At 58.6% G+C, this 25,796-nt stretch overlaps 2 protein-coding genes across 2 annotated transcripts; one reads left to right on the forward strand and one right to left on the reverse strand.

Moving 5' to 3' along the window:
* Window positions 1-841: 841 nt before the first annotated feature.
* MTERF4 (mitochondrial transcription termination factor 4) lies at window positions 842-2,031 on the forward strand. Its single transcript, XM_080623860.1, has 3 exons — window positions 842-1,164; window positions 1,248-1,432; window positions 1,519-2,031. The coding sequence occupies exons 1-3, from the start codon at window positions 861-863 to the stop codon at window positions 1,873-1,875; spliced, it is 846 nt and encodes a 281-aa protein (XP_080479986.1). The 5' UTR covers window positions 842-860; the 3' UTR covers window positions 1,876-2,031.
* A 1,381-nt stretch (window positions 2,032-3,412) lies between these two features.
* Window positions 3,413-23,361, reverse strand: SNED1 (sushi, nidogen and EGF like domains 1; the record flags this gene model as incomplete). Its single annotated transcript, XM_080624149.1, has 33 exons — window positions 3,413-3,814; window positions 4,224-4,261; window positions 4,493-4,576; window positions 5,157-5,244; window positions 5,722-5,838; window positions 6,087-6,173; window positions 6,951-7,021; window positions 7,249-7,393; window positions 7,766-8,044; window positions 8,563-8,675; window positions 8,765-8,948; window positions 10,143-10,439; window positions 10,985-11,098; window positions 11,183-11,296; window positions 11,698-11,811; window positions 12,577-12,690; window positions 12,881-13,054; window positions 13,137-13,250; window positions 13,461-13,577; window positions 13,659-13,775; window positions 14,254-14,370; window positions 14,524-14,637; window positions 15,092-15,196; window positions 15,481-15,606; window positions 16,112-16,228; window positions 16,367-16,480; window positions 16,648-16,761; window positions 17,529-17,642; window positions 17,789-17,914; window positions 18,793-18,955; window positions 19,662-19,802; window positions 20,283-20,570; window positions 23,152-23,361. The coding sequence occupies 32 exons, from the start codon at window positions 23,359-23,361 to the stop codon at window positions 4,225-4,227; spliced, it is 4,329 nt and encodes a 1,442-aa protein (XP_080480275.1). The 3' UTR covers window positions 3,413-3,814; window position 4,224.
* Between the last annotated feature and the right edge of the window lie 2,435 nt (window positions 23,362-25,796).

The raw sequence follows: 25,796 nt of genomic DNA on the forward strand, positions 1-25,796 counted from the left end.
TCAGTGGAGAAGCAAGAGGACTTGGCTGGAAAATCAAGGCTTTTAAAGCCAGCTAAAATATTAAAGACTAGCTGTTGGAATCCAGCTTTTGACTCTGTTACCTCCATCTGAACACATTTATATTAGGCATTAGGAAAAAATTCTTCCCTGTGAGAGTGCTGAGGCGCTGGCACAGGTTGCCCAGAGAAGCTGTGGCTGCCCCATCCCTGGCAGTGCTCAAGGCCAGGTTGGATGGGGCTTGGAGCCACCTGGTCTAGTGTAAGGTGTCCCTGCCCATGGCAGGGGATTGGAACTGGATGAGCTTCAAGGTCTCATCCAACCCAAACCAAACTTGTAACTTGTAAACTGGTAAAATGTATTCTGCAGCGTAACTGTGGCACTGAGGGAGGGCTGCATCCTGGCTCCAGGGCTTGGACCTCTTCCCCTCTGCCCTGACTGGGGGACAGTTCCTTATTGCCTCGTCCCCGTGGCAGAAATCACCTCTGCACCGGGATCGACTTTGGGAAGACCTTCCTTTCCAAAGCGCTTTCTGGGCTGAGTTTTAGAGGGTGGCATCCATCAGGCTGCTCCTTGTTCCATTACAGGCTCTCCGCGCTGTTTTGCCACTGCCGCTCTGTGCTCTCCCCGTGGGTTACCGTCACTGCTCTGCTGAGGACGAGTTCGCCCCTGTGGCTCGGGAAGAGGCCGGTTAGGGGCAGTTGCGCTTTCTCCTGGCTAAGAGGGGTCACGCTAGCACCGCCTCCAACCGAGCTGCCAGGGCCTTCAATGCTGCCCGCAGCGGGAGCGGAACTGCCCCGTGCCCCGGCGGCTGGGGCGGAGCCTCCGCGGCCCCTCCCCGGGGCGGCCGCGCTGTGCCGGGCATGGCGGGGCGGATGGTGCGTGGCTGCGTGCAAGCTGCGGGGCTGTATCCCCGCCGCTTCTGCGGGGAGGCGGCGGGGCTGCGGGCCATGGGCTTCAGTCAGGAGCAGGCCCGGCGGCTCCTAGGCGTAGAGTCCCGGCTCAGTCCGCAGCGCCGGGAGGCGGCAGTGGCTCAGCTGCTGCTGCTGGGGCTCAACGCCGAAGCCACCCTCGGGCTGCTGGAGCGGAGGCCGGAGCTTCTGCGGATGCCAACGGAGCGGCTGCAGGAACGCGCGGGAAAGCTTCGCCGCCTGGGGCTCGACGGAGGTAGGGCAGAGGGGCGGGGGAACGCGGGGACGGCTGTAAACGGGAAGCGGCACCTCCCGTCCCGCTCACGCCGGTGCCCGCAGGTCAGCTGCAGCGGGCCTTGATCCGCTGCCCCGAGCTCTTCACCTTGCCCCGGAAGACGATGGCGGCGGCGGTGCGGCTGCTGCGGGAGCGGTGCCTCTTCACAGCGGAGCAACTCCGGGAGGTGCTGTGGACCTGTCCCAACGTGCTGCTGGAGGAGCCGCACCAGCTCCACCACCACTTCCAGGTGAGGGGGGCGGCTACGGGGGACGCATCTCTTGCGTCGTGGGTACCAGGGCCAGGAGAGCATGAGCCACCCCGTCCCGCCCACAGTACGTGTACTTCAGAATGGGAGTCCAGCAGAAGGAGATGGTGAGGGCCCGCCTTTTCCGAATGCCCTTTGCTGAGCTCAGGAACCGGCACATCTTCCTGGAGCGCCGGGGGCTCTACGAGACCCCATGCAAAGGCCAGACCCAAACTAATAACCCAAAACTGAAGGACATCATTCAGCTCTCAGAGAAAGACTTCCTGGTCAACCTAGCCCGCTCCACCCCAGAGGAGTTTGAGGTCTTCAAGAAACTGCTGGCTCGAGAGGAAGAAGAGGAGGAAGAAGAGGATAACAGAGATGCTCTGTACACAGAGGAAGATGAAGACTTTGACAGTGAAGGAAGTAAACCAGCCCGGAAGTGAGAAGGTGAGGCTCCAAGATGCCCATGGTCTCCTATGCTAGTGCACTCCCGGGACCCACTGCACTTGTGGGTGCTCAGGGCCCCCACCCCACACAGGCACATGCCTTGGTGGCTGCAGGACTCCATGTGTTGGAGCCCCACTGAGGGGTTGCAATAAATCCCGTGTATAAGAACGCAACAATAACTCTCGTTCCTCCTCATTGGCCAACTACTTTAAAATATCCAGTTTCCATAAAGTGTTTTTATTTGGAAAAGAAAATCAAACCAAAATAACTAATTTATTTCCAAGGCTAGGTTAAAATTTTCTGGCTGCAGTATGTAGTGTGTTGGTGGTGGGGCAGGAAGTGGCAGGCTGCTGTGCCGGCTCACAGCGGCACCACACTGCCTGTCACTGCAGGAGCAGATCATGCGACTAGCCCATGGCAGGGTCACTACCATTGCCGCAGTCCGTGTTGGTGTTGGTTTTATGGCTGACAAGATCGGGGTGCATACACTTTGTGACCCTAGCCCCAAAACTTCCCCTCCCTTCCAGATAGCAGAGGCTATTGTGGCTTTCCCCTTACCCTGCTCTTCCTGGCAGGGGCTGGCTTCTTTTCATGCCCAGGGGAAGCAGGATTGCTGTGCTCACGTTGCGGGGGCACATCACATGGCCCTACTGGTTGTGGCTTTACAGTGTCCTTGTTGCTCCCCAATGCCTGGGCAGCTGCTACTGGGAGGGAGAGCATGGTGCCAGGAGCACTGAAAGTCCTGGGCCTGTTCTGCTCTGAGAGCAGCTTCTGGGCTGCAGCTTGACACATGTGGCTGAAGAACAAAGCGCCCTGCGATGCTTGCAGAACGCTGCTGGGGAAATAACACTCTATACCATAACTACGATATATCTCTGGTATGTATTAATTTATAATATACACTGTGTATGGTAATACACAAATCTATGTTTAACTAGTGTTGTCGTACAAACAAAAACTAGGAATGTTTCTAAGCTACGCTTTTTCCTTGCCTGCCCTGCCGCAGCTGGTGGGGCAGTGCTGCGTGCTGGTCTGCTCCTCTGTGGGGAACAGAAATGCTGTGAGCAGCTCAGGGGGGTGGCAGGGGGAGACCGCTTTGTCCCCAAGCCTGTACTGTGCCCTGCACTGGCTTAGAGGCACATAGTGTGGTGTTACGACTCGGCTGACAAACTCTGCTGTACGGAACACTTAAAATTCATTCTAGGTGCTCTACTGCTTTCTAAGCTGGAAAGCTGGTTAAACCAGGGATTGTTTACAAAGCAAAGGAAAAAGGCAGGCAGGAGAAGCTGCCTCTATTTCCCCCACTAGAGCAGAGGAGATGGGGACGTGACTCCAGTGCCTGTGCTCCCCTCACTGCTAAAGGGGAGTTGCTCCCCATTTCTAGCTTGTCTACACTGGGAAAGTCTCCTCCAACCAGATTGCTGTGGGCTCACATTTCAGGTGACAGCTACAGCTTTCTGGTCTGCAGTAAACCGTTTTATTTAGGGGTTATGGGTAATTTATAACTTTGGATTATGAAAAGAGGTTGGTGCAGATGCCATTGGCAGGGAGCAGGGCTTAGCTCCACTGATGCCTGAGCAGAGCTGGAAGCCTTCATGCAGAGCAGCTGGTGGGGGGGACAAAGTAAAGCTGGTCACCTCAGGGGCAGTCAGCCAGCTGCTGTGGGACACCAGCGCTCGGCTCCTTGTGGGGCAGAGACAGCTAGAGTAAGGCAAGCCAGAGTGAAGGCAGTGCTGGTCCAGCGGAGGGAAGGGAGTGCTGCTCAGTGTGCCGATGTGGCTGCGTATCCCTAACTGGCTGGGGAAGAGGGAGAGGCTGATGCCAGGCAGGAAGGTTCCCCTGCTGTGTTCAACCCAGTGAGCAGATCTGATCTTCCTGGTGTTACAGAGAAAGCCCTTTAGAAGTGGAAAGATGAAGCTTCTACTTGTTTGAATCCTGTGAAGGAGCAGGAGGAGAATAAGCTGGTGTGTAGAGTCCCCCAAAAGCCCTGCAGCTGCCTCTTCCCACTCTATGCACCTATCTCTGGTTGGGAGACGGGGATCTGCACCCTCCAGTGCCCAGGCTCTTTCTGTGCAGGAATCTATTGTTCATGGGGCTGTAGAGCCACAGGGAAGCAGGGCATTGCCTTCTGCCTTTCCACCCCACCACAACCAGGAGCCCTCAGCCGCATGCCCAAGCCAAACCAGTGCAGGAGCTGGAGAGCCCTCACACCCCATCAACATGGCAGTGTGAGCCTAGACTGTGCTCTGGCCTCCACCCCTATCCTCCCCAGCTCCCTGTGTGGGATATGCAGGAGCTGCCCCTCTTTGCCCATGGCTAAGGAGGGCCTAGAGCAGGTACTTACTTTAGGACTTCCTCAGTGTGTGACTGGTACTTGGTTTTCTGAAAGAGAAGAGAGGAGAGTGCTCTCAGCCATCGCTTGCAGGGAGGGCAACGCAGAGCTGGCGTCTGAGCCATGGTTGTGTGCTCCCTGCACCCTCTTCTGCATGGAGTGCCTCTCCCAGTCTAGGCTGAGCCCGGGCATCCCCACACACTCAGTGACACCATCTGGCTGCATCACCTTGTCCTGGGCCACAGGAAAGACAGTGCGTGGTGTGTTGCTGCTAGCTGTACCTGCTGGTTGTTGTCTTGGAACTGGTGCTCTTGCAACTCTCCTTGTAGCAGACATCCTGCCGTACCTTGTAGACTCTCCTGTACCTACACACAGAGTGAGGGGCAAGTTAGAGGGAATAACAGGGACAGATCTGCTTCTATGAGTACAAGGGGGGTAATATGGGGATCTCCCCTGTTTCCTTCCAGGCTGTGGTAGCCAGAACTGACTGATCCCACACACCAGGCCCTTGTGCTTCCATCACAGGAAGACTGGTGGTGTGGAGGACGCAAAACAGATGCACCCCCCCCCACGTCATGGTATTGCAGCAGGGCTGGCCCAGCCCTCTGCTTACAGATGGAAAGGCACCCGGGAACTGGGCTGGCAGGCAGCAGGCAGGGGAAGGACACACACACCAAATACAACCCCAATGACACATAGGTGGGTAACACAGCTATGGGGGCTGTCATTTCAGCAATACCCTGCCCTGAAACACCACTGGCGGGGCAGCACCAGGGACTTGGCACACAAAGCTGTTCAGCCTGCACTGGGGAGGGGGCAGCTGCCAGCTGGGGTCTGAGACAGCCTCGCGCTTGCGCTCCCTTCCCCAGAGCAAAGCTGCAGGGACACATCCCCGGCTCTGAGCACAAGGGAAGGGGGGGAGCACAACACGCAGGCAGTACTCACAGGTAGTGGCAGGTACCTCCTTCCCACACAGGGAATGACTTGGTTTCCGAGTACAGCCGTGTGCACGAGTGTGGCACCTTCTTGCAGGCTGCTTGGGGAATAGGAGAGGGGAGCTACCAACAAGCCCATCTCTGGCTCTGCCTGCCTGTGCCCTATGGGAAGGGAGACCCCTCTGGCTGCCCCTTTGCTGTCCTGGAGGGCTGGGCCCAACAGAGCTGGCCCACCAGGAGAAGCGGAGCCCCCAGCTTTGCAGTGCCCAGATAACTACACGGGCAGGGCAGGGGCCTGGGTTGCAAGGCTGGCTGGTGGAGGTGGAGGCCTTGGCCAGGAGCAGGGAGCAGACCTGCACTCCTTGATCTGCCCAAACTGACAAGAGCAGAGCACAGCCTTCCCTCTCCCACCATGCCCAGAGTTTGGGCATGGTAGAAGCACCTTTGGCTGAGAGGAGCTGGGTGCTGCTCGGTAACCTGTGCCCCAGGAGACCTGTGGCCAGGACAGCTCCAGGCTGGGCACACACCATCCCGTGCAAGAGGGAGCTTGCCCCCAGCAGCAGTGCAGCACTCACCCAGCTCGCAGAGCCGGCCCTTGAACCCTGGGCGGCAGCTGCAGTGGTAAGACTTGACATCTCTGGTGCAAGTGCCTCCGTTCCTGCAGGGGTTCATGGAGCAGTTCTGCCCCTCACCTGCAAAACATAACAGTTGTCAGACCCCATGGCACAGCCCTGCCCACCCCACTGGCACGCCAAGGTGCTCCCTGGAAGAGCTGTAAGTGGGTAAACAGGGATGGGGCAGTTGGCAGGCACCCACACTGTGCCCCTTGGGTGCCTCCTGGTAGGGCAGCAACATGGAGGCAGGCTGATGCCAAGTGCTTTGCCTGTCTGCAAGGCCTGAACCAGGCCCTGCTGCTCATGTGTCTCCCCCCAAGACTTACTTTTGCTCTTGTTCTCCTGCAGCTGCAGTGCCAGAATGCTGTGGCTGGATGGTTCCATGTTCTCCAGCTTCACTGGAGCATCTGGCTCTGGGCAACAAGAAGGTCCAATGTCACCTCCAGTCAGAGCCAGACCCAAAGGCAGCCCCTCCAATGGGATCCAGCTTGCCCACAGCATCAGGGGCCTGGTCAGGCCTGAAGCAGTGGTTTAGCCCTTCCCAGCTGGCATCCCTAGAATTAGGGTGACCAACTCCCCCTTACTGGAGCGCTGTGGGGCACAGAGGGCTGTGCCTGTCCTGGGGAGGCAGGAGCAGAGCAGAGACATGTGGCAAGTCCAGGGCTGTTGTCAGGTGTGCCAGACCCCTTTCCTACCCCATTGTGTGGAGTTCTCAGGCCTGGCAGGAGACCTTGGGGATGGCATTTGGATCCCTGGTGTTCCAGGGATGGCAAATGGGGGCTGGTCCTGGGCTAGTGAGGGGCTTCTCGCCCATGCACCCTCCTCGAGTGTGAGGCTGTTTTTGGCAGTGGGGTCTCAGGCTGTTGGGCAGGCAGGGCCTGTGCTGGAGGGCAGCAGGGTCACACTGCCTGGGCTACTGCTGCTGCTCACAGGGGAGAGGCAGCCTGTACCACAGCCAGCATTGCCTCCCATCAGCAAGGGTCCCTCTCTGGGCTTCCTGACTGGCTCTGAGTCACCTCTCTCCCTGGGCAGGGGTCTAGCAAGCAGGGCAGGTGTTTGTCTGCCTTCCTTTACGGCTCCACCATCCCTACAGCAGCCTGCCCAGCTGCCACCCTGTTCTGGGGATAGGCACAGGAGATGACACTGGATGAAGGGGGTGAGGGTGAGCAGAAAGGCAGCAGAGCACTTACGTGTCTTCATGCTGATGGATTTGCCAAACCTGGCACTGATCCTCCCTCTGCCATCTACCAGCTCGGTGAACCTGGGACAGAAGAGCCATGAAGCTAAGGGGCCCTGCGGGTCCCCCAAGCCATAACCATCCCACAGTCTAGGGCTGGATGCAGGGTTCAGTGTGAGTCCTGGGCAGCGCAGAGGACCTGCTCACAGCAGAAGCATGACTGACTTGATTATATGTGCACCCAGACACAGGAGCTGGGAAAAAGGGCCAACCACAGGTGGAAGGGCCAGGAGTGCTAGAGCAGTGCCTACCTGGGGGCTGGCGAGGGCTCCTCAGCTGCATTGTGATCTGCTAGCAAGCGGAGCTCAGGCAGAAAAGCTGGAGGCAGCCTGTTGCGCAGGACCCGGGAGTGTCCAGCTTGGCTCCACCGTCTCTCCGGAGCCCCATCTCTCTGCACTGCAGACCGAAGGGCCAGACTCAGTGGGAGGCAGGCCATGAGTTTTTATGGCAGCCCAGCTCACAGCCAGTCCCCTTGTCCCCACGTTGCTGTTTAGAGCTGCCTGAGGATACGTGTACGCCCTCCACAAGGCTGGGTTGTGAGTGCCATTCTCAGTGAAGCATCTGCCCTCCCCTAACAGAGGCAGCATCCTGCAACCCCCACCTCCTGTTCCTAGAGCCTCCTGCAAGCACCCAGTTCTGGGGCAGCAAGTCCCGATGAGCACATATATAACTCTTGATCAACTAGCCTCCAACCCCCTGCCCCACTGCCTCGTTAACCCACTGCCTCGTGCTGCAGCAAACCCCAGCCCCGGTGAGCTGGGCACTCACATGTGGTGATGTAGAGGTAGATGGGCTCACTGTGCACTTGGCCTTGCTCTGTGTTCTGCACAGCAGTGACAGACAGGCGGTACCGCTGCCCAGGGAGCAGGTCTCGCACCGTATAGGAAACCAGCTTCCCGTTGGGCACGTAGCGGCTCTTCACACTCTGAGCGGTGGTGACGTTGATGATGTACCCCTCGACGGCGCCGGCAGGTGGCTGCTCCCATGCCATGGACACGGACGTAGTGGTGACACGGGAGGCAGTGAGGTTTTGGGGGGGAAGAGGCCCTGGGGCAGGCAGCAGCCAGGGAGAAAAAAGGTCAGCACTCACATACTTAACTGTGACTGCCCTACTTGATCACGTGCCACCCTGTAAGCATGCCCTGGCCAGCCCTCAGCCTGGCTCCAGCCATGCAACACACCAGCAGGAGACACTCAGCGTTGGGTCCCTGCCAAGGCGGGCAGAGCCTCACTGCACCCTGGCACCCAGTCTGGCCCTCACCACCCTCCAGCTGCTGTACGCAGGGGAGCAACTTGGGCCTGTGCAGACTTTGCATGGGGCTGAGCTCACGCTGGTCCTGGGCAAGGAAAACCATCTGGCCCGGGAGGACAAGCACAGCCCTTCCTGCCACTCCCCAAGGCTGCCTGCACAGCTCCTGCCGGCTGTGCTTGCCAGACAGGCCGATGGCTTTCGCACCTTCCTCTCCCTGCAGCTTTCCTGCTGGCCACAGGCTGCAGCTGCCCTGTGCCTGCCAAGCCTCAGGGTCCCTGCAACAGCAGGGGGTGGCAAAGATAACCCCACTCACTTGTCCATACGTGGAAGGGAGCCGTGGCCAGACTCTCCGAGAGGTGGTCTTCTGTCCCCAGGCCGCTCAGTGTCGTGACATGGACAATGTACTTCTCTCCTGGCTGCAGGTCCCTGTGGAGGAGGAAGGCAGGGTGGGCAGGGGTAAGCTGGGCAGGCTGGGAGGGCCAGCTGGCCCAGCGCCTGCCTGCTGCCCCACTCACAGGAAGGTGTACTTGGCCACGCTGCTGTTCAGCTCCACGGTGCGGTCTGCCAGGTGCCCCGGTTGGCGGATGGAGACACGCACCCTACTGACAGTGGAGTGCTTCAGCCGGTGGAGAGCCCATTGCACCGTGATGGCGCTGGCTGTCACATTCGTGATCTCAAAGCCTTCCACCGGACGCGGTCCTGGCCGGAGCAAGCGGAGAGGGCTGTGGTCAGCCGCTGCTCACTGTGGGTCGCCCAATGTCTTCCCCACATCCCTGCAAGGAGGGTCCTGCCTGCCCCTCTGGGTTGACTTCCCAGTAGGAGCAGCTCAGCTGGACTGCTGCTTTCGCATTCTCACCACCTGCAGGCAGGCAGATGCATCCATCTGCCTGCCTGCAAGGCCTCATGCCATCCACTGCACCCCTGGGGCTGTCCTCTGGCCTCAGCGCCACCCCTCAGCTCCAATGGGGCTGCAGTGCCTCGACTTGGTCCTAAGCCCACCATATGGCCCAGCCACATATACTAAGCCCAGTTCTCACTGCCCTGGCATCTGACCCTGGCTTGAAGTCTTTCAAGATGTTGTGGCCAGGGGTGCAGGCTCCTGCTGTGCCCAATGCCACGCCTGCCTTCTGCCCTGGGTTTCACTCAGTCTCAACCCACTGCAGGGGATGTGGCCCATGGGCTTTCTCACCACCATCCCCCTCTCATTAGTGGGCAGCTTTTCTAGGTCTAATCCCCTCCATCCTCAGTTTGCACTCATTTCTACATCTGCCTGCCCTAGAAAGCAGAACTGCAGCTGCTCTGCCTGTCTGTTCCCTCGTAGAGGCATCACTGTGCCCTTTCCTCCACCTGTGAGCAGAGGTCCTTGCCAGCCCCTGCCTTCTCTGGCACATTCCCACACTGAGCCAGGCAGGACGGTGGGGTGGGAGACTCTCCTGCACAGCTCATTGTCAGCAGAGATCATCCAGCCCCACTGCCTAGCTGGTGTGAGAGCTTCTCCAGCTCAACCAAGCAGCACTGGGGACCTACACCACTCTGGGGCTAGTGACAAGGAGGAACCAGTGCAGCTGGCACAGCCTGGCCTTGGTGAACAGGATCCAGAAGCAGTCCCCACTGCTGGCTCCCTTACCAGCCCCTGGGCAGAAGCCCAGTGAGCCGAAGGGGGTTCAGTCCCCTTTTCCTCATAGCAAAGGGAACATCAATTCTCTGTGCCCAAGTGCTTTCCAAAGGCCCCCCCATGTCTGCATTTTAGGATCTGCACCACCAAACCCAGCGGGGTTCTATACAGGCCCAGGCTGCAGCTGGAGCCAGTGGCACGGAGGAGGCAGCACAAGCCCTGGCACCTGCAGGAGCCACGCGTGGTCACGACCTGATCCCCCTGGGGACACTACTCACTAGTGCGTGTGGTGAGCATGACGGGCCTGCTGATATCATTCTTGTTGTTCACGTTGCGTTTGACTGAAAAGACAGAAATATTGTAGGCTCTGCCGGAGGCTAGTGCCCGCAATTGGTGGGCAGAACGACTTCGGTCCACAAAATCTGTCCTGCGGTAAGAGCCGTCGAGGGATACGTACGTCACGGCGTAGCCGTCAATGAGTTGCCTGGCAGCTGCGTCCTCAGGTGGATGCCAAGAAATCAACACACCAGTGTCCTCCACCCTTTCCACCTTTAATGAGGTTGGTGGCAGCAATTCTTCAGGGTGTGGGCAAAAGCAAAGGGGAGAGGTAACGCCATGAATCTTTAGAGAACAGACCCCAGCAGCAAGAGGCAAGAGCAGCAGCGATGGAGCATGGCGCCCTTGCTCTCCCTTGGCACACCCGGCAGAGGCCCTGCAGGCACCAGCTGCCACCTGCCCAGCTGGCACAGGAGGAGCACCAGGAGCACTCCCAGCCACTGCAACACAGTGGTACAGTGCTTGCCACCGCCTGCCAGGCCAATGGCACCGGCGAGACAGGGTGAGAGGCCTCCCTCGAACACCTCAGCCTCCCCTGCGGAGGGGAGGCAAACCTGTCCCCAGCGTCCTCACGCCAAGCCTGGTGTCTGCAGCAGCGGCTCAGCGCCCTCCCGTGGCACCGGCGCGGCCTGGGCTGCCCCCTACAGAGGCACGGCCCCAGCCCTGCCCGCCTCAAGGAGAGCTGCTGGTCCCCGATGGCGTCGAGCCCCGCACGGGCAGTGGCCACTGCCGGGCCAGTGTCGAGCCCCGCGCATGTCCTGGTGCCGCTGCTGAGGGCCTTTACCTTTCTCGCAGCTCTTGCCTGTGTAGCTGACTTTGCAGGTGCAGCTGTGGGTGCCGTTGCCGGGCAGGCAGTAGCCTCTGCTCCCACAGGGACTGGAGAAGCACGGGTCGCTGGCTGTGGAGGTACCACAGCAGTGGTGTTAGCGGTGGCCAGCCAGCCATCGGCCGCCCTGCACCAAGCTGCTCATTCCCACCTCACCTGTCTCACAGTGGTAGCCGAAGAAACCCTCCGGGCACACGCAGAGGTAAGAGCCCCTGTAGCTCTCACACTCCCCTCCATTCTGGCAAGGGCCTGACTCACAGGCGTCCACTTCTGGAGGTGGGAGAAGGATGGTGGTGAGCAGGGGGCCCCCAGCATGGCAGCAGCCAGGCAATGGCCTCCCAAGCGACAGCAGGATGGACGTGCTGCCAGGGGCTCAGCACAGCCATTTTGGATCCAGAATCCCACCCAAGTGCCATGGTGGCCATGTTCCCTGGCAGGGGTGGATGCCTTCAGAAGGGGATCCGTTACCAGTGGACATCTTGTCCTTTGCTCCTTCCCCACCGGAGCAGTTTCAGCTCTGCCCCTGGAACCACAGGCAAGGAGGCACAACAGGCAGCAAGCGCCTAGTGTAATGGCTTGTGGACAGGGTGCCCAAGATGGCAACCAGTACAGGTCCTGACTGTGTCCCCGTGCCCACAGCCCAGCCTCCCACTGGAAGTGCGAGTCCCTACCTATCTCACAATGGGTCCCCACAAAGCCCTCAGGGCAGTAGCAAGTGAAGGATGCAGGGAGGTCCTGGCAGGTCCCACCATTCTTGCAGGGCTCTGACTGGCATTCGTCAATATCTGGGGAGTGACAAGAAGAAAGGCACCAGCTCAGCACAAAGACAGGGCCAGCAGCAGGGGATGAGGAGATTGGAGAGGCAGCGCTTCCCCTGCAGGGTGCAGACCCTCCCCATGTCACTTGCTACCCCAAGCCAACCAGACAAGAACAGCCCTGCTCCCAGAGACATCAGGAGCCCACTACCCAATGTCTGCCCCTGTATGGGGGCTGCAGTGGGAGCTGGGCATGGGGACATGCCCTCAGGGACAGCCGGTATGGTTGGCAGTCAGGGGCTGTGCCAAGAGGTCTCATAAGGTGCCTGCGGCATGTGCCCTCCTCTGATCCCCAGCATGCATCCCACCTCTTCCCACCACCATCCTCTCCTAAGCAGGGCTAGAGCTGCCTGCCATAGAGTCCCACCAGACCTTTCACTACCCGTTATTTCCTTCAGCCAGTGTCCACATGCACCCATGACCATGTGCATACACAGGAGCATAGCATGACCTCAAGCTGCTTCTTCCCCCCCCCCGCCCCCACCCCACCCTGGCCAATAGCTTTGAAGCCACAGGGGCACTTCCCACCCAGATCCCAAGATCTGGGGCTTCTCTGCATGGGCTTAACATGCATAAGGGTAAGTCAGTGCCCTATCAGTGATGGGGATGTCCATGCAGAGTCCATTAGTAGGACAGATACAAGTAGTGTATGTGCCTTCACAGCCCTGCCTGCTCCTCCAGCTGGCTGGGAGCAGCATGCAGCAGCCCTGGAGTGTACCTGGCATGGTCTCTTACCTGACTCACAATGCTGGCCAGTGTAACCCAGCTCACACAAGCACAGGAACTCAGCAATGCGGTCCTTGCACTGACCACCGTTTAGACAGGGCTGGGACTGGCACTCGTTGATCTCTGCAGGTATTTGTGCAGGGCAGAGACAAGGTAAGAGACATGAGCACTGAGGAGGGGTCCCCGGAGGGATCTGTCTGCAGACAGACAGGGGAGGACTGGAGTACATGTCCTAGGGTCACCAAACCATGGCCATGGCCACAGCCCACTGGGAGAGTGCCCCAGGGCTCAGCTGCTCCACAGCTCTCCTCACCATTGCATTCAGGGGGGTCACTCCAGACACCTGGTGAGTGGCAGACGCGAGGGTGGTTGTGCTGGCTGAGGGTGTAGCCCAGCTCACACTGGTATTCAGCCACAGAGCCCACCTTGGTGGAGTTGAAAGACACCTGGGCGTGCTTCACCTCACTGGGAATGCCACAGTCAACCACTGGGGAGAGATAGGGGTGCTGAGCAGGACATGGAGAGGCACCCAGAGCCCCTGACTGGCAGGGGCAGCACAGAGCCCTTACCAGTCTGGCAGTGCTTCCCTACATAGCCCATGGGGCACGTGCAAGCATAGGCCTCGCCAAGGTCCTCACAGGTAGCACCGTTCTCACAGGGGCTAAGGAAGCATGGGGAGGGCACTAGAAGAAAAACAAAGAGTGACTGCTGCGGAGCTGGTAGAGCCCAGAAACAAGAGCCACCTCCCTTCCCCCCCTCAGCAGGGTACAAGGAAGATCAAAAGTGCTTCAAATTACAGGGAAGGGGATTCAAAGCAAGCAGCGAGGCTTGCTTATTGCTGCCACCGCCTCCCCAAGCATCCCCTGGCACTGGCACACCCTGCTCACACCTACCAATCTCGCAGTGCCGGCCAGCGTAGCCTGGGGGACAGTCGCACTTGTACTTGCCAATGTAGTGGAAGCAGGTTCCCCCGTTCTGGCAGGGCCCTGAGGCACAGGGGTCCGGCTTACCTGAGGGCAGAGGGCAGGTGGGAGCTGAGCAGTGAGTGGGACAACTGCCTCATGTCCCAGGCGGGGGTCAGGAGGCCGTACCGATCTCGCAGTGCTTCCCGGTGAAGCGGTAGGGGCAGGAGCAGTGGTACTCGCCATCTGCCTCCCTGCAAGTTCCCCCGTTGCGACAGGGTCCTGTGCTGCAGAGCCGTGGCTTGGCTGCAGAGAACACCGAGAGCAAGGGGTCACCCACTGCTGCCCACATCCCAAAGGCCACTGCCTCCCACCAAACCCCTCGCTGCAGGAACACCGAGTGCACCCAGGTTTCCCCAGCACTGCTGAATAACCTCGTGCAGAACTAGATGATCTTAAGGTCCTTTCCTACCCTAACCATGCTATGATTCTCTGTGCCAGGACCTAAGGAGGCCACAGACACATGATGCCAAGACACTGGCAGCTCCTGAGGCCCAAAGCCCAAGCATGCAAAAACACCTCCAACACTGATGGTGTTGTGCAGGAAACAAAACAACTGGATCAGCTGCTGTGACTGTCAGCCCATGAAAGCAGACATGTAATCTTTCCTCCATGTGTGGGGTGGGATACCTGGTGCCCACTTCCAGCTGCAGCTCAGCAAGCAGCCACTCTTCTCCCACCCCCTGCCAGATCCTGGGGCCAGCAGAGAGTTCCATGCAGGTACCTTTCTCACAGTGCTTGCCAAGGAAGCCTCGAGGACACTCGCAGGTGTACGAGTCATCATGAACCTCGCAGGACCCCCCATTCAGGCAGGGCTCCGAGTCACAGGGGGATGGCATTGCTGTAAAGCCAAACACAGGGCATCAATGGGGATGTAGGACCAGCAGAGTGAGGGCTGCTCCCCAGCTGATAACAGTATTCCCTGCTCACACTCCCCGCCCTCATCTATGTCCCTTCCCAGAGCTGGTCCCACGTCCCCACAGATGAGACTCACTGTGGTTGGTGCCGTAGTCAGTGTGGCAGACACAGAGGTAGCTCCCACCATATTCCATGCAGTACCCACCATCCGGACACTGCGTGTTCATGTTGCACGGGGTGGTGGTAACTTCTGCAAACACACGGACAGCAGCAGCTTCCATCAGCTGGTGGCAGGACACCCAGCTGGCTGCCTGGCCAGAAATGGGGGCGTCTCCTAATTTTACCAGGTCTGAAGAGATGGGAGGGACGCTCTGTACCCCTCCACAGACCATGCAAACAGCAAGGGCCAGCCTGGATGACCAGTGAGATTCAGAGCAGGAGCGCGCTAAGACTGCCGTTCCCATTCCACCCAGGAAAGCCGGCTGGGGCAAGGGGCTGGGAGAGGCACAGCTCAGGGGGGAGTGTTGGAGATGGAAGTGTTGCCTCCTCACCAGGGACAATGTTTCTAGGCTCAAATTCAGGGCATGCCCCTGGCACCTTGCTAGGCTCAGGCATGGGCAGTTTCTCCTTGTTTGACCACAGCCTGCCTGGCTCAAGCGTCCCGGAGAGGGAGCAAATGTAGTACGTGAGAAGCCTTCACTTACCGAATTCACAGAGGAGACCAAAAAACCCAGGCAGGCACTGGCAGATGGTGACATTCCCCTCCAGACAACTGCCTCCGTTGCGACACTCGCAGCCCTCCGAGAGCTCTGCAAGAGAGAAGATGGGAGCTTCCCAGGACCCCTCTCCCTTGTGAGGCTGTGACAGGCAAGCAACCCTGCCAGATGCCATCCATAGGGGAAGCTCAGATGGGTGGCAGCTACGAGCCCCCACAGACAACAAGGCACAGCCTCCTTCAGCGGGATGGACCCACTGTTCAGTCCAGGGTCACCAAACAGGTTCTCATCAGGGACTGCTGCTTCTCCCTCTTAGGAATGTGAGAGCTCCCCTAGAGATGCCAAACCCCACTGCAGAGAATCCTCCTCATACTCACTGTCTCGACAGTCCTGTCCAGTGTAGCCCTCCCGGCACTCACAGAGGTAGCCCTGCTCCGTCTCCAGGCAGCTGCCCGCATTCTGGCAGGGCTGGGAGAGGCAGGCGCCAGGCACGCGGGGCCCGCCTGCAGGGAAAGGGGAGGCTGAGCTAGAGCCATCCCAGCGTGGGGCTGGAACACGCTCTGCCCCAGAGGAGCGAGTGGAGAACTGGTCCACACCGAAGACCCCACTACAGCTGAGTAGCGCTGCCGGAAGGAGTTCCCTCCCTGGCATCACCACAACCCCTGCACACACAGAATCATAGAATCAGCTAGGATGGAAAAGACCTTTAAGATCATCAAGTCCAACCTTTACCCCAGGACTGCCAAGTCCACCACTAAACCATGTCATTAAGGGCCTCTTCTACATGTTTTCTGAATGCTTCCAGGGACGGTGATTCCACCACTTCCCTGGGCAGCCTGTTCACCCTTTCAGTGAAGAAATCTTTCCATTCTGTAAGTCACATGCTGCCTGCCAGCTTTCAGCAGTGCCTATGGCTGATGCTGCCCCTTTTCAGCAATTTACCCTTCCCACCCAGCTCCCCAAGAACCAGCTCCCATGGCAGGCTCGGCAACGTGCACCTCTGCTCACCGTACTGGCAGTTGTTGCCATAATAACCCGGGGAGCACGTGCAGATGTAGCGGCCCGGGCGGATATAGTTGCATGTCTGCCGGTTTCGGCAGCTCCGGTCCTCACAGATAGATGAGTCTGGGCAGGAGGAAAGCAAGTGAGCAAGCTATGAGCAGAGCCCAGCCCTGGGAAAAGGGCCGTGCTGGCCCAGCTGAGCACTGGGGACACAGTCCCTGGCATGGGTCATCCTGTGGTGCAGGATGCAGGAGCAGGCACCTGTCTCGCAGCGCTGTCCCACGAAGGGCTCCAGGCACATACAGGTGTAGTTATCGACCAGGTCGACACAGTGACCACCATTCAGGCATGGGCTGGACTCACACTCATTCAGCTCTGCAAGGGGAGGTCAAGCGGGGTGGTTAGGCGCAGGTACAGCCGGTTCACCCACTGCCTCCCGTCCTGAGCACTCCCCTTCCAAAACTCCAGCTGGGGCTGAAGCATGGTGGGAAAGCAGTTTGCTAAGGCATGAGGTGTCCCCATTTCCTCCCCATGCCACGGACCTGTCTGGCAGTCTGCCCCCGTGTACCCCGGCTGGCACAAGCACACTGCTGTCCCATTCACTGCCTGGCACGTCCCGCTGTTGTGGCACACTTTGCTCTCACATGGCAGCTCTTCTGCAGGGGAACACCAAGAAAAGAAAAGAAAAGAGGGGGCATCAACTCAGGCACAGGACTGGCACATGCCTTTGCACAGACAGCGATGCTGGAACTGGGCAGAGGGTGTAGCTCGGAGCCACCAATGCACCCTCTGGCAGGAGACAGTGGCCATGTCCCAGCCCCGGCTCTTCCCAAAACTTTCCTTGGGCAGCTCAGCCCTTCCATCCCCCTGCACCTCTTGGATGCCAGCATGCTGGGCTGGGAATTCCTCCCTTCCTCGAAAGTCAACTCCCTGCTCGCCTTCTCCACCAGTGCAGAGGCTTGCTGGGAGCCAAACATTTTGGCAGCACTTCCACTGGGGGAATGGAGGCCAGCAGCAGGAGAAACCGGCCACCACAGACCTGTTAGGGATCGGGAGAGTCCCCACTGGCTTCAGAGGGCTCAGGACCACAGCATCACCTGCAAAGGCAGGGCCTCCAAGACTTCTGTTTAACACTGCCAGCTTTTCTCACTGAAGGAGTGGCAGGCGGCAGGGAGAGGTGCTGGCGGCAGCACTGAGCTGGGCCCTCAGCAGTGTGGACTGCCAGGGGCAGGAAGGGCTTGCGGCCAGAGCAAAGCTTCCTTTGCCTGCAGCATGCTGAAATCCAAGCTGGCTGTTGCAAACTGCAGCAGGAACCCTGGTCTGAAGAGTGCTCTCAAGAGCAGCAGTGCTCCCCAAGCCTGGGTCTTAGCTCTTCAAGCACAGCAAAGAGCCCGCCCTGCCGTGCTGGTGGCCCCATGCTCACCGGTCTCACAGTTGGCACCTCTGAAGCCCAGTGGGCACATGCAGCTAAAGTTGCCAGCACCGCTGAGGCAAGTGGCTCCATTCTGACATGGGTTGGAGAGACACTCGTCCACATCTGAAACACAGCCCCACATGGGGAAGGAGCTCAGAGCAGGGACAGAACAGGAACACACAGACTGCCAGCACGCAGCAGTGACACCAGGAATGGAAACCTGCTTCCTGTGGCAAAGCACTGGGAGCTCGCTCAGGACCCACACTCACCAACATGGCACCTCTTCCCAGTAAAGCCAGCCAGGCAGGAGCAGGTGTAGGAGGGGTTCCCTGTGATGCAGTCCTCAATACACTTCCCCCCATTCAGGCAGGGCCGCAGTGTGAGGCAGACAGAGGCTGTGGGGACAGGCGGTGGCCCCGCATCAGCCTGCATCCTGGCACAGCTCACCCGCCGCCTTCCAGCCACACCAGCGCCAGGGGCTGTCCCTGCACCCACCCAGCTCCCCAGAGCACTCAGGGAGCCCATGGGGGCTGCCTGCCTCACAGCAGGGTGGGGTTCACCCCTCATGGGCTCCCCTGGGACATGATGGGCAGTTTTAATTCCTCCCATGGGAGGGGAAAAGGCTGCACAGGGTCAGCCCCTCAGGCTGGAGGCACATGGACATGCCCTTTCTTATCACACAGGGCAGAGGGAAAAGGGTATGGGAGAGCCCATCTACAGCAAACCCACTGGTAATACGTGAGACACACACAGATCAAGTGTGGGAAAGGGGATGTGTCAGGCCCCCTAGGGTGGGGAGCATGGCCCAGCCCTTGTGCCCCAGCCCCATCAGGGAGGCTGGCACCCAGCAGCTCTCCACATGGCTTTCCCAACCTCCTGAGATTCATGGAGGCATGCATCCCTCAAGGGTGCTGGCCCCTCATGCCCTTCTCTGCCTGCAGCAGGCTGGTGGGGTTATGCTGTGTGTTGTCACCTTCTCCCCAGCCTCCCTTATTACTCCCCACAAGCTCTTTTCATCTCAAAGGTCTTCCTCCCCTCCCCATTTGCTCTCCCAGCCCCTTCCCAGTCCCGGGGCACCCATGGGTGCCATCCCCAGCCATGGCAGGTGCTGAGGAGGGTCCCCCCCATGGCTGCCTCCCCTCCCTCCCCAAGTACTTTGAGCTGCCTCCTCCACCCCCGTAGAGGTGAGGGTTTGAGGCAGGGAAAAGACAGGGCTGGAGAACAGTGTGGGGTTGGGTTGGGAGTTAAATAAACCTAACTGCTGTCCTCTTACTTGTATTGCTGCAGCCCCCCACTTGCACCTGGGCATCATCGATTCTGAACACCCAGCGCCCGGGGATACCCACATTTGTCGTCATCTCCACGTCAGCGATGTCATCGGTGCGGGATCCAGGGATGTTGAAGTAGCGCTTTCCATCACCGGCGTTAAAACCTGCCTGGAAGGACAAGGGCAGAGGGTAAAGAGACATCACTAGCACAGAGGGGAAGGCAGCTGGAGCATAAAGGCTTGTTTGCCTGCCACTCAACACTGCCAGCAGCACTGCTTGGACCGGCTGACCCCTTCCACACAGCACCAGCCAGCACTCAGCCCTGTCCATGTGCCAGGATGACAGCCAGCATGATGGGGCAAAGCAGCCATGCTGCCCACTCGGACCCTCCCCTGGGATTCAAAACCCATCCACTTCCTCTCCACCTGCAGCATCCTGCCTGCTGCAGGCTGGCAGGCAAGGAGCCAAGCACGGATCAACTGCCAGTAAATTCACACATCCGAATGGGTCCTGGGGTTTTTGTGGGTGGGGGATTGGTTTTTTTTCACCTTAAACACAACAACGAACACAAGGATTAAATATAACTACAAGTGAAAGCTGTGCTGGCTGTGGCAGCTGCTCTTAAAGGCTGTGGTTAGGAAGGAAAAGGGACTACAAGGCAGCAGCCAAGGCAAAGACCTGTGGTTTCAGGATTACAAAGCCCCCTGTATGGTCTCAGCTTTGGAAGCCAGAGCACACACGGATATTCAACAACTTAAAGAAAAGAAAAAATGGCAGGGGAGGCTTTTCACCTCCAAAAAACCCAAACCAGGAGCCGCAAGCTCTTGGTGCAGATGTGCTACCTGGGCACCCTGGGACCACGTTTGCCACTTACCTGTGCTGCAATGCCGCCGAGCCCGGCAAAGTCCCCCCCACTGCTGGCGTGCATACCCGTGGTCCAGGTGATGGACTCATAGTTGAAGATGGTGAAGGAGAGCTTGCCATCTGTGATGAGGACAATCTGGAAAGTGTTTACCTGCAGCACGGAAGGGAAGAACAGTGAGCAGGTAGGAGCAGGGCCAGCAAACCACTGAGAAGATAAAGAGATGATGGAAAAAGCATTTAGCAAAGGGGTGTTTATCTGAGCCTCAGTCCTCCTCTGCTAGAAAGGGTAGTTGGGTTGGTTGTCCAGCACCCCAGCCAGCAGGAAAAATGGAAATGTGGTTATCGGGCTTCTGGAAGAAAAGCACCAAACCCTGTCTGCAATCAGCTTCTGGTACACAAAATGGGGGACGCTGGCAATTTGCAGGCTTCAGACAACACAGAGAGGAGGGTTTGGTTTTGCCAGCCTAGGACTGCTCCACTATGGCAAAGCATGGCAAGGGAGCTGCTGGGGAAGGCTTAGCCCTGCTGACAGGAGCACCGCTGCCATGGAAAGCATCAAAGCTCTGTTGGGATGCTCCTTTTAATGAAACTCTACCCCTAAACTAGTGGTTCCTTTGCCTCAGCTACCCACCGGTGAAAATGAGTTGCCCCCGAAGAAGGTCACTCGGTACCAGGTGGCAATGAAGACCCACTGTGCGGAAAACCCTGGGAACTCGGGGAAATACTGTGCGATGTCCCTGCTCGCTCTCTCCAGGATGGACTGCTCTGTGCTCTCTCGGTAGTACACATCACCTGCCCGCCGGTTATCCACATCTGCCCAGAAAGCAGCCACCACACGCCGGTCCTTGGAGATAGGAAAGGCCACCGGCGTGAACTGGGAGACCTCCTTCAGGAATGAGATGATCCCGTTATTGTTCACCTGGGGAGAGGGAAGGAAAGAAACGGGTGGCCATGTTTGATTCCTGTCAGCGGAATGTATTAAAGGCACTTTCCATTTCACCTTTCTTCCCACCCCCCTTTCCACAAATATTGGAGAGCTTCCCCTTCCTGCCCTTGGAAGCAGAGTTGTGCCCCAGCGCCCGCAGCCCCCCGCTTGCTGGAGTGTGGCTACAGGGAGGCAGCCACCCGAACAAACCCAGCCCTGTTCTCTACTGTGCCCAGGCCAGGGGAAGGGGGAAACAGCTGAGAAAACTGCAGCGGCCCCAGCGCTTTAAACAAACAGTGCCCAGCGAGCTCGGCCAGCTCACGGCAGCACTCGTGGTGGGGACCTGGAGCTGCCTCGCCTGCTCTCTAAGGGCTGACACACAGCCTGTGGGCCTGCAGTCTTCGGCTCAGCATTGTTGCCACCCTCCTGGCCAGGAAGTCACCAGCCTGGAACAGGGGAAAGCCTTGCCAGTCAGTAACCCATCTGCTGCCATGTGTGGCACTGGGTGAGCTAACTGGCTCATAGTCCCCAGATGACCAAATGCATCCCATGCAACACCCCCAGGGCAGGCTGCTGTTGTTAAAGCAGGAGATATTAGACACCCCAAGGCAAGCTACTTTGAGCTCCAAGCCCTTCCCAGCAGTAATTAACTAGGATAATTAGGGTCCTGGGATGCCTAGCCTAGGGATGCATGGCAGAGGCAGCCCTCAGCCCAGGGAAGGAAGCAGGAGATAGTGAATGCTGCTGCCTAAAATGCTACCCTCTGGCTTGGGGACACAGCAGGAGCAAGGAAGCGGAGGGAAAACTCCTGCCTGCATTGTTGACTGAGCAGGCAAGGAGGGAGCAAGGATCAAAGGGAAACACTCTTGCCCTCAGGCTCCAAATTCCCCTGAGGAGACCTTGCCAGCAGTGGCAGCCACAGTGGGGCCAGCAGCTTCCAGCCGCTCCTCTCCTGTGCCCAGGGTGCTGCCTGCAAGCAACAGGAGCACAGACAGGAGCTCAGGCCCTCAGCTGAGCCTCCCAGCACATAATACCGGCTCCAGCAACACCATCCCAGCAATCGCCTGGGCTGCAGGGTGCAAAGGCTGGGGGGGAGTCACGGAGCAGGCAAGAAGCCCTTGAGCAGAGAGAGCAGCCCTGGCATGCAGCAGGCAGCAGTGTCATGCTCACATGTTGACAAGGACTTGAGAGCCAGTGTCCTCCCAGGAGCCATGCGGAAGCCAGCATGCCGCCTGGCAGGGGCAGGCTGCGATGACATCCTGCAGGCCCTGGGAAGGTCCCCAGCCCCTCCGTGTGAACACAGGGCAGTCCTTGCTGTGACTAAGGGGAAGAGGATTCTTGTTTCCCAAAGCCTCCGTAACCCCACGGTGTCCGCGGAGGAACATTCTTCCCCTGATTAAAGCAAGATGGGAGAGAGCTGGAGCCAAGGAGGGCTTTTTTTTTGTTGTTGTTGTTGCTGGTTTTTGCAAAGGAGGAGGGGATGGTTGGAGGCAGCCCTCGAGGACAGAGGTTTCCAGGTGAGCACAGTACCAGGCCAGCTCCCCCAGCATAGAAGCCCCTTAGGGAGGAACAGCCCTGTCACACAGACGCCATGCCCAGTGAGCTGTCCTTGCAGAGCCAGGGGGTCTTGGTTCCGGGGAGGCGGACACACTGCCCTCTGAGCCCTGCAGCCCCTCCAAGTCCCAGAGCAGTGCTTAGACTCTGTATGGGACAGCCATCACTTCCTCTGGTTTCTTCCAACCTCTTCTTCTCTTCCACCATGGCTCAAGCCCCAAGCCCAGGTCCCTCCCACCCAATGGCAGGGCTAATGCCTTTATTAGTGGAAAAAAAACCAAACCACTGCCGGCAAGGCCCAAGGACCTCCTGTGCTTAGCCGAGGCAGTGGGACAGTACATGAGCCCAGATCCAAGGTGATGCTCAACCTCTCCTCAGTCAGCTGGGTCCAGACTATTGATCAGCTCAGAGCAAACCATGGACAAGGACCAGGACACCACGGATTCACTGCTCCAGGTGGGAGCTGACATGGGGAGCACAGACCTCACTCCATGACACAAGGCAGATGTTCAGAGCCAGTGCTGCCCAAAAAAGGCTCCAGGGTCAACCTGGAGCCGATGGCCACAGCTGCAGGGGACATGATGGGCCAGGTGTGACTTGACCTCTCTGGCCACTATCCCCTTAAGGTGGGTCAGGGGCTGCAAGGGAGCACATGTGCAGACCTCCAAGCAGCGTGTCTGACCCAGTGGGCGCAGGGAGGAGAGGAAAGGGAGCAGGATGTGCCGAGTGGCCAGACAAGCCCCACTGCAGTACAACTCAAAGGGCAGCTGAATATTCTGCATCGCAGTGGGAGCCTTGCCATCACCTCCTCCTAGCAAGGGCCACGGCACACTGGCTCTTGTCCCACAGGATCTCCCCTGCTCTCAGCACACTGTTATTCCTCTGATGCTCCAAGTTAAACGGGGACCACCAACCATGGAAACTCAGATGCACTTGGATCCACCCGAGTGGGACGGTGAGGAAGTGAAAGGAAATAAAAGGAGGAAATAGGAGGCCCCTGGGACGACTCCTCGGTACTCACGTAAAGGCCGGTGTGCCCCGCCCCGAAAAAGGGGAAGGGGACAGAGAGGGGCCGCAACTCGGAGCCGCCGTCGTCCTGCTTCCTCGTGGCGGCGTCGCCCTCGGCGGGCCCGAAGGGGTAGAAATCCGCCAGCGGCACCACGCCGCCCGCCCGCAGCAGCAGCCACTCGCCCAGGGCCACCAGCACGGCCCAGCCCGCCAGGCCCCGCATGGCCGCCAGGGACCCGCTGCTCGCCTGTTCACGCCGGCACCAGCCACCGCGGCATGGCGGGGGAAGGGCGCCCGTCCACGGGCACAGAGCTCGCAGATGGCGGAGGCCGCTGCCCGGAGCGCAGCGCTGGGGGGCTGGGGCGCTGGGGCGCGGAGCCGGCGGCTCAGGAGCGCCGGGCGCCTTCACCCCTCCAGCCCCGCCCCCCGAAGGGGTAGATTTGCATATCCCGGCGCCGGCAGCCAATGGGTGCTCGGCGCGCCGGGAGGGCGGGGGCAGGGGGCGGGTTATGCAAATAAGACAGGGGGGTCCCTAGGAGGGGCTGCGGTCCCTCGGTGAGGAGCTGGGGCGGAGCGGGGACCCCACGCAGGGACCTCCCGTCGCGCCCCCTCCTCCCAAGCCACCCGCAGAAGGACCCCACGGAAGCCTCATGCCCTACAAGGGGAGGAGTGGGGATGGACAAGCCGGGCGCAGAGCCCCCTTCCAAGGATCCACCTCCCCCGGCCGCAGTTGAGCAGCGGGTCCCCTCTGCTTCGTTAAAACAGAGGCTGGAAGGGGCAAAACGTGGAAGAGGAGAAAAAAAAAAGTGTTATATGCTTTTTTTTTTCCCTTCTTTTTTCCATTTTCCTTTTTTTTTTTTTTTTTTTTTTTTTTTTCAGGTGCTAAAAATATTATCAGGAAATTCTTTTCAGGAATGCCATGTTTTGAGTTACACTCCAGGCTCAAGGGCCTCTTTGTTTCCACTGGAGGAAAAAAAAGAAACAACACACCCACCCCACATCTATCACCAGCAAATGGTTTTATCAAGCCAGAGTTCCCACAAAATTGTGGGCTGCCCCCTGAGAGACCCCAGTGAAAAGCACCACTGAGTTTGATCATTAATTCATAGTTAATCATGGGCGCTACTGCTAGGCAGGTGTTGGGCTGAGGGATCAAGTCCAGAGGGGAAAGCGGGGATGCTCAGTGCCCCATCCCCTTCCCCTCCCACCTCCTGGTGCTCAAACAACCCATCCTGCAGCAGGAGCAACCAGGGTGTGCAGACACAGCCAGTGAGTGGGGAATACGAGGGAGAACTCCATCATTCAGCCCTATATGGGGTTCTGGGAAAACTGCAGAAAGCTGTCGCCTGCCCCTGGTTGCTGGGATGGTGTCTGAATCCATTCCTTGGCTCCAGAGGTTTTCCGTGTTATTCCACACCCCTGCTGTATAAATATCCTCTTCTGTAACAATTGCGAGGTAGAAATTGAAAAGGACCCAAGGAACAAATTATGTAAAGAGCAGCAAACAGCAGTGGGACTGGTCTAGGACCAGCCATGGATGCTGGCATGGAACGTTTGCCCCACCAAGGGGACCAGCTCTGCCGTTGGTGTGAGGGAGCTTCCAAAATCCTTGTGCAGTGCTGCTGGATGCCAGGATCATCACCTCTCTGGAGAGCAGAGGAACTGAGGCATGGGGGTGGAAGGCCAAGAGTGGGTCTGGGCACAGGGGGGACCTTGCAGTCATCAGGGATGCGGCACCCAAGACAAAGCTGCAGGGCTTTGAAACGCCCATGGGGCAGCTCTGCACCCCTTGTCCCCCACAGCACCAGGACATGCTGCCTCCTGAAGTGGCCCTTAAAGCCAGACTCCAAGATCTGCCCAACCCTTTGAGATGCCAGAGGCACCTCAGCCGGCTCCCGGACCAAGCATCGTGCTGGCAGTCAAGCCCAGCTGCTAAACATAGCAAAGTGTCCCTGTTCCTTTAAAAATCTCCTGGAAGAAAATGTTAAAAGGAAAAAAAAAAGAGGGGGAAAAAAAAAAGCTAAATCCAAAATAAATAAACGGCCACATCCGGATTTCTCCCCTGAGACGCTAATAAAGGCTTTATGAGTTTGATATGAATTACCCTCCCTGGCCATTTACAGCTGATCTTCTGGAAGGCATTAGGCTGCTCTCCCCTTCCCTGGCCCGGTGGATGCTGGAGCGGGGAACACAGTGGGGGCACCACCACCCCCTCCATGCAGCCCATCTGAGACCCATCTCTTTTAGGGATCAACTGGGGGCTTCCGAAAAACTGGGGGCTTTCCCAGCCCTGCCCTGCCATGCCATGCCCCACTGCAAGCTCAGCTCCCAAAGAACATGGGGACATGGTGGTACCAACCTGACTCCTGCCACAAGCATCCCCACAGGGGTCATCCTTGGGTTCCTGCCAGTGGGTTTTCCCTCCAGGGATAGGCAGGGCAGGCAGCACCAGCCCTGAGTGTGAGGAAGGGGTTTTCTTGCAGGCAGGCTGTGCACGGGAAAGCAGTGCTATGCTCCCCCTGTGCTGTCCCAATCCAGCTCCCCGGGACGTTAAATTGAAAGCAGCAAACCGAGTGGGGAAAACAGCTGTGGGCCCCGGCCAGCAGCCATTTCCTCTGGGCCAGGAGCTGGAGCCGGTGCGAAGCCGGGCTCTGTGCT

This window comes from Psittacula echo (genome assembly GCF_963264785.1).
Source record: "Psittacula echo genome assembly, chromosome: 7".
NCBI classification, from domain to species: Eukaryota; Metazoa; Chordata; class Aves; order Psittaciformes; family Psittacidae; genus Psittacula; species Psittacula echo.

Bases quoted from the DNA above. Each gene is read 5' to 3' on its own strand.
- MTERF4 (XM_080623860.1), top strand. From the start codon at position 861: ATGGCGGGGCGGATGGTGCGTGGCTGCGTGCAAGCTGCGGGGCTGTAT. The intron at 1,165-1,247 runs GTAGGGCAGAGG...CGGTGCCCGCAG, and splicing joins CCGCCTGGGGCTCGACGGAG to GTCAGCTGCAGCGGGCCTTG. The intron at 1,433-1,518 runs GTGAGGGGGGCG...TCCCGCCCACAG, and splicing joins AGCTCCACCACCACTTCCAG to TACGTGTACTTCAGAATGGG.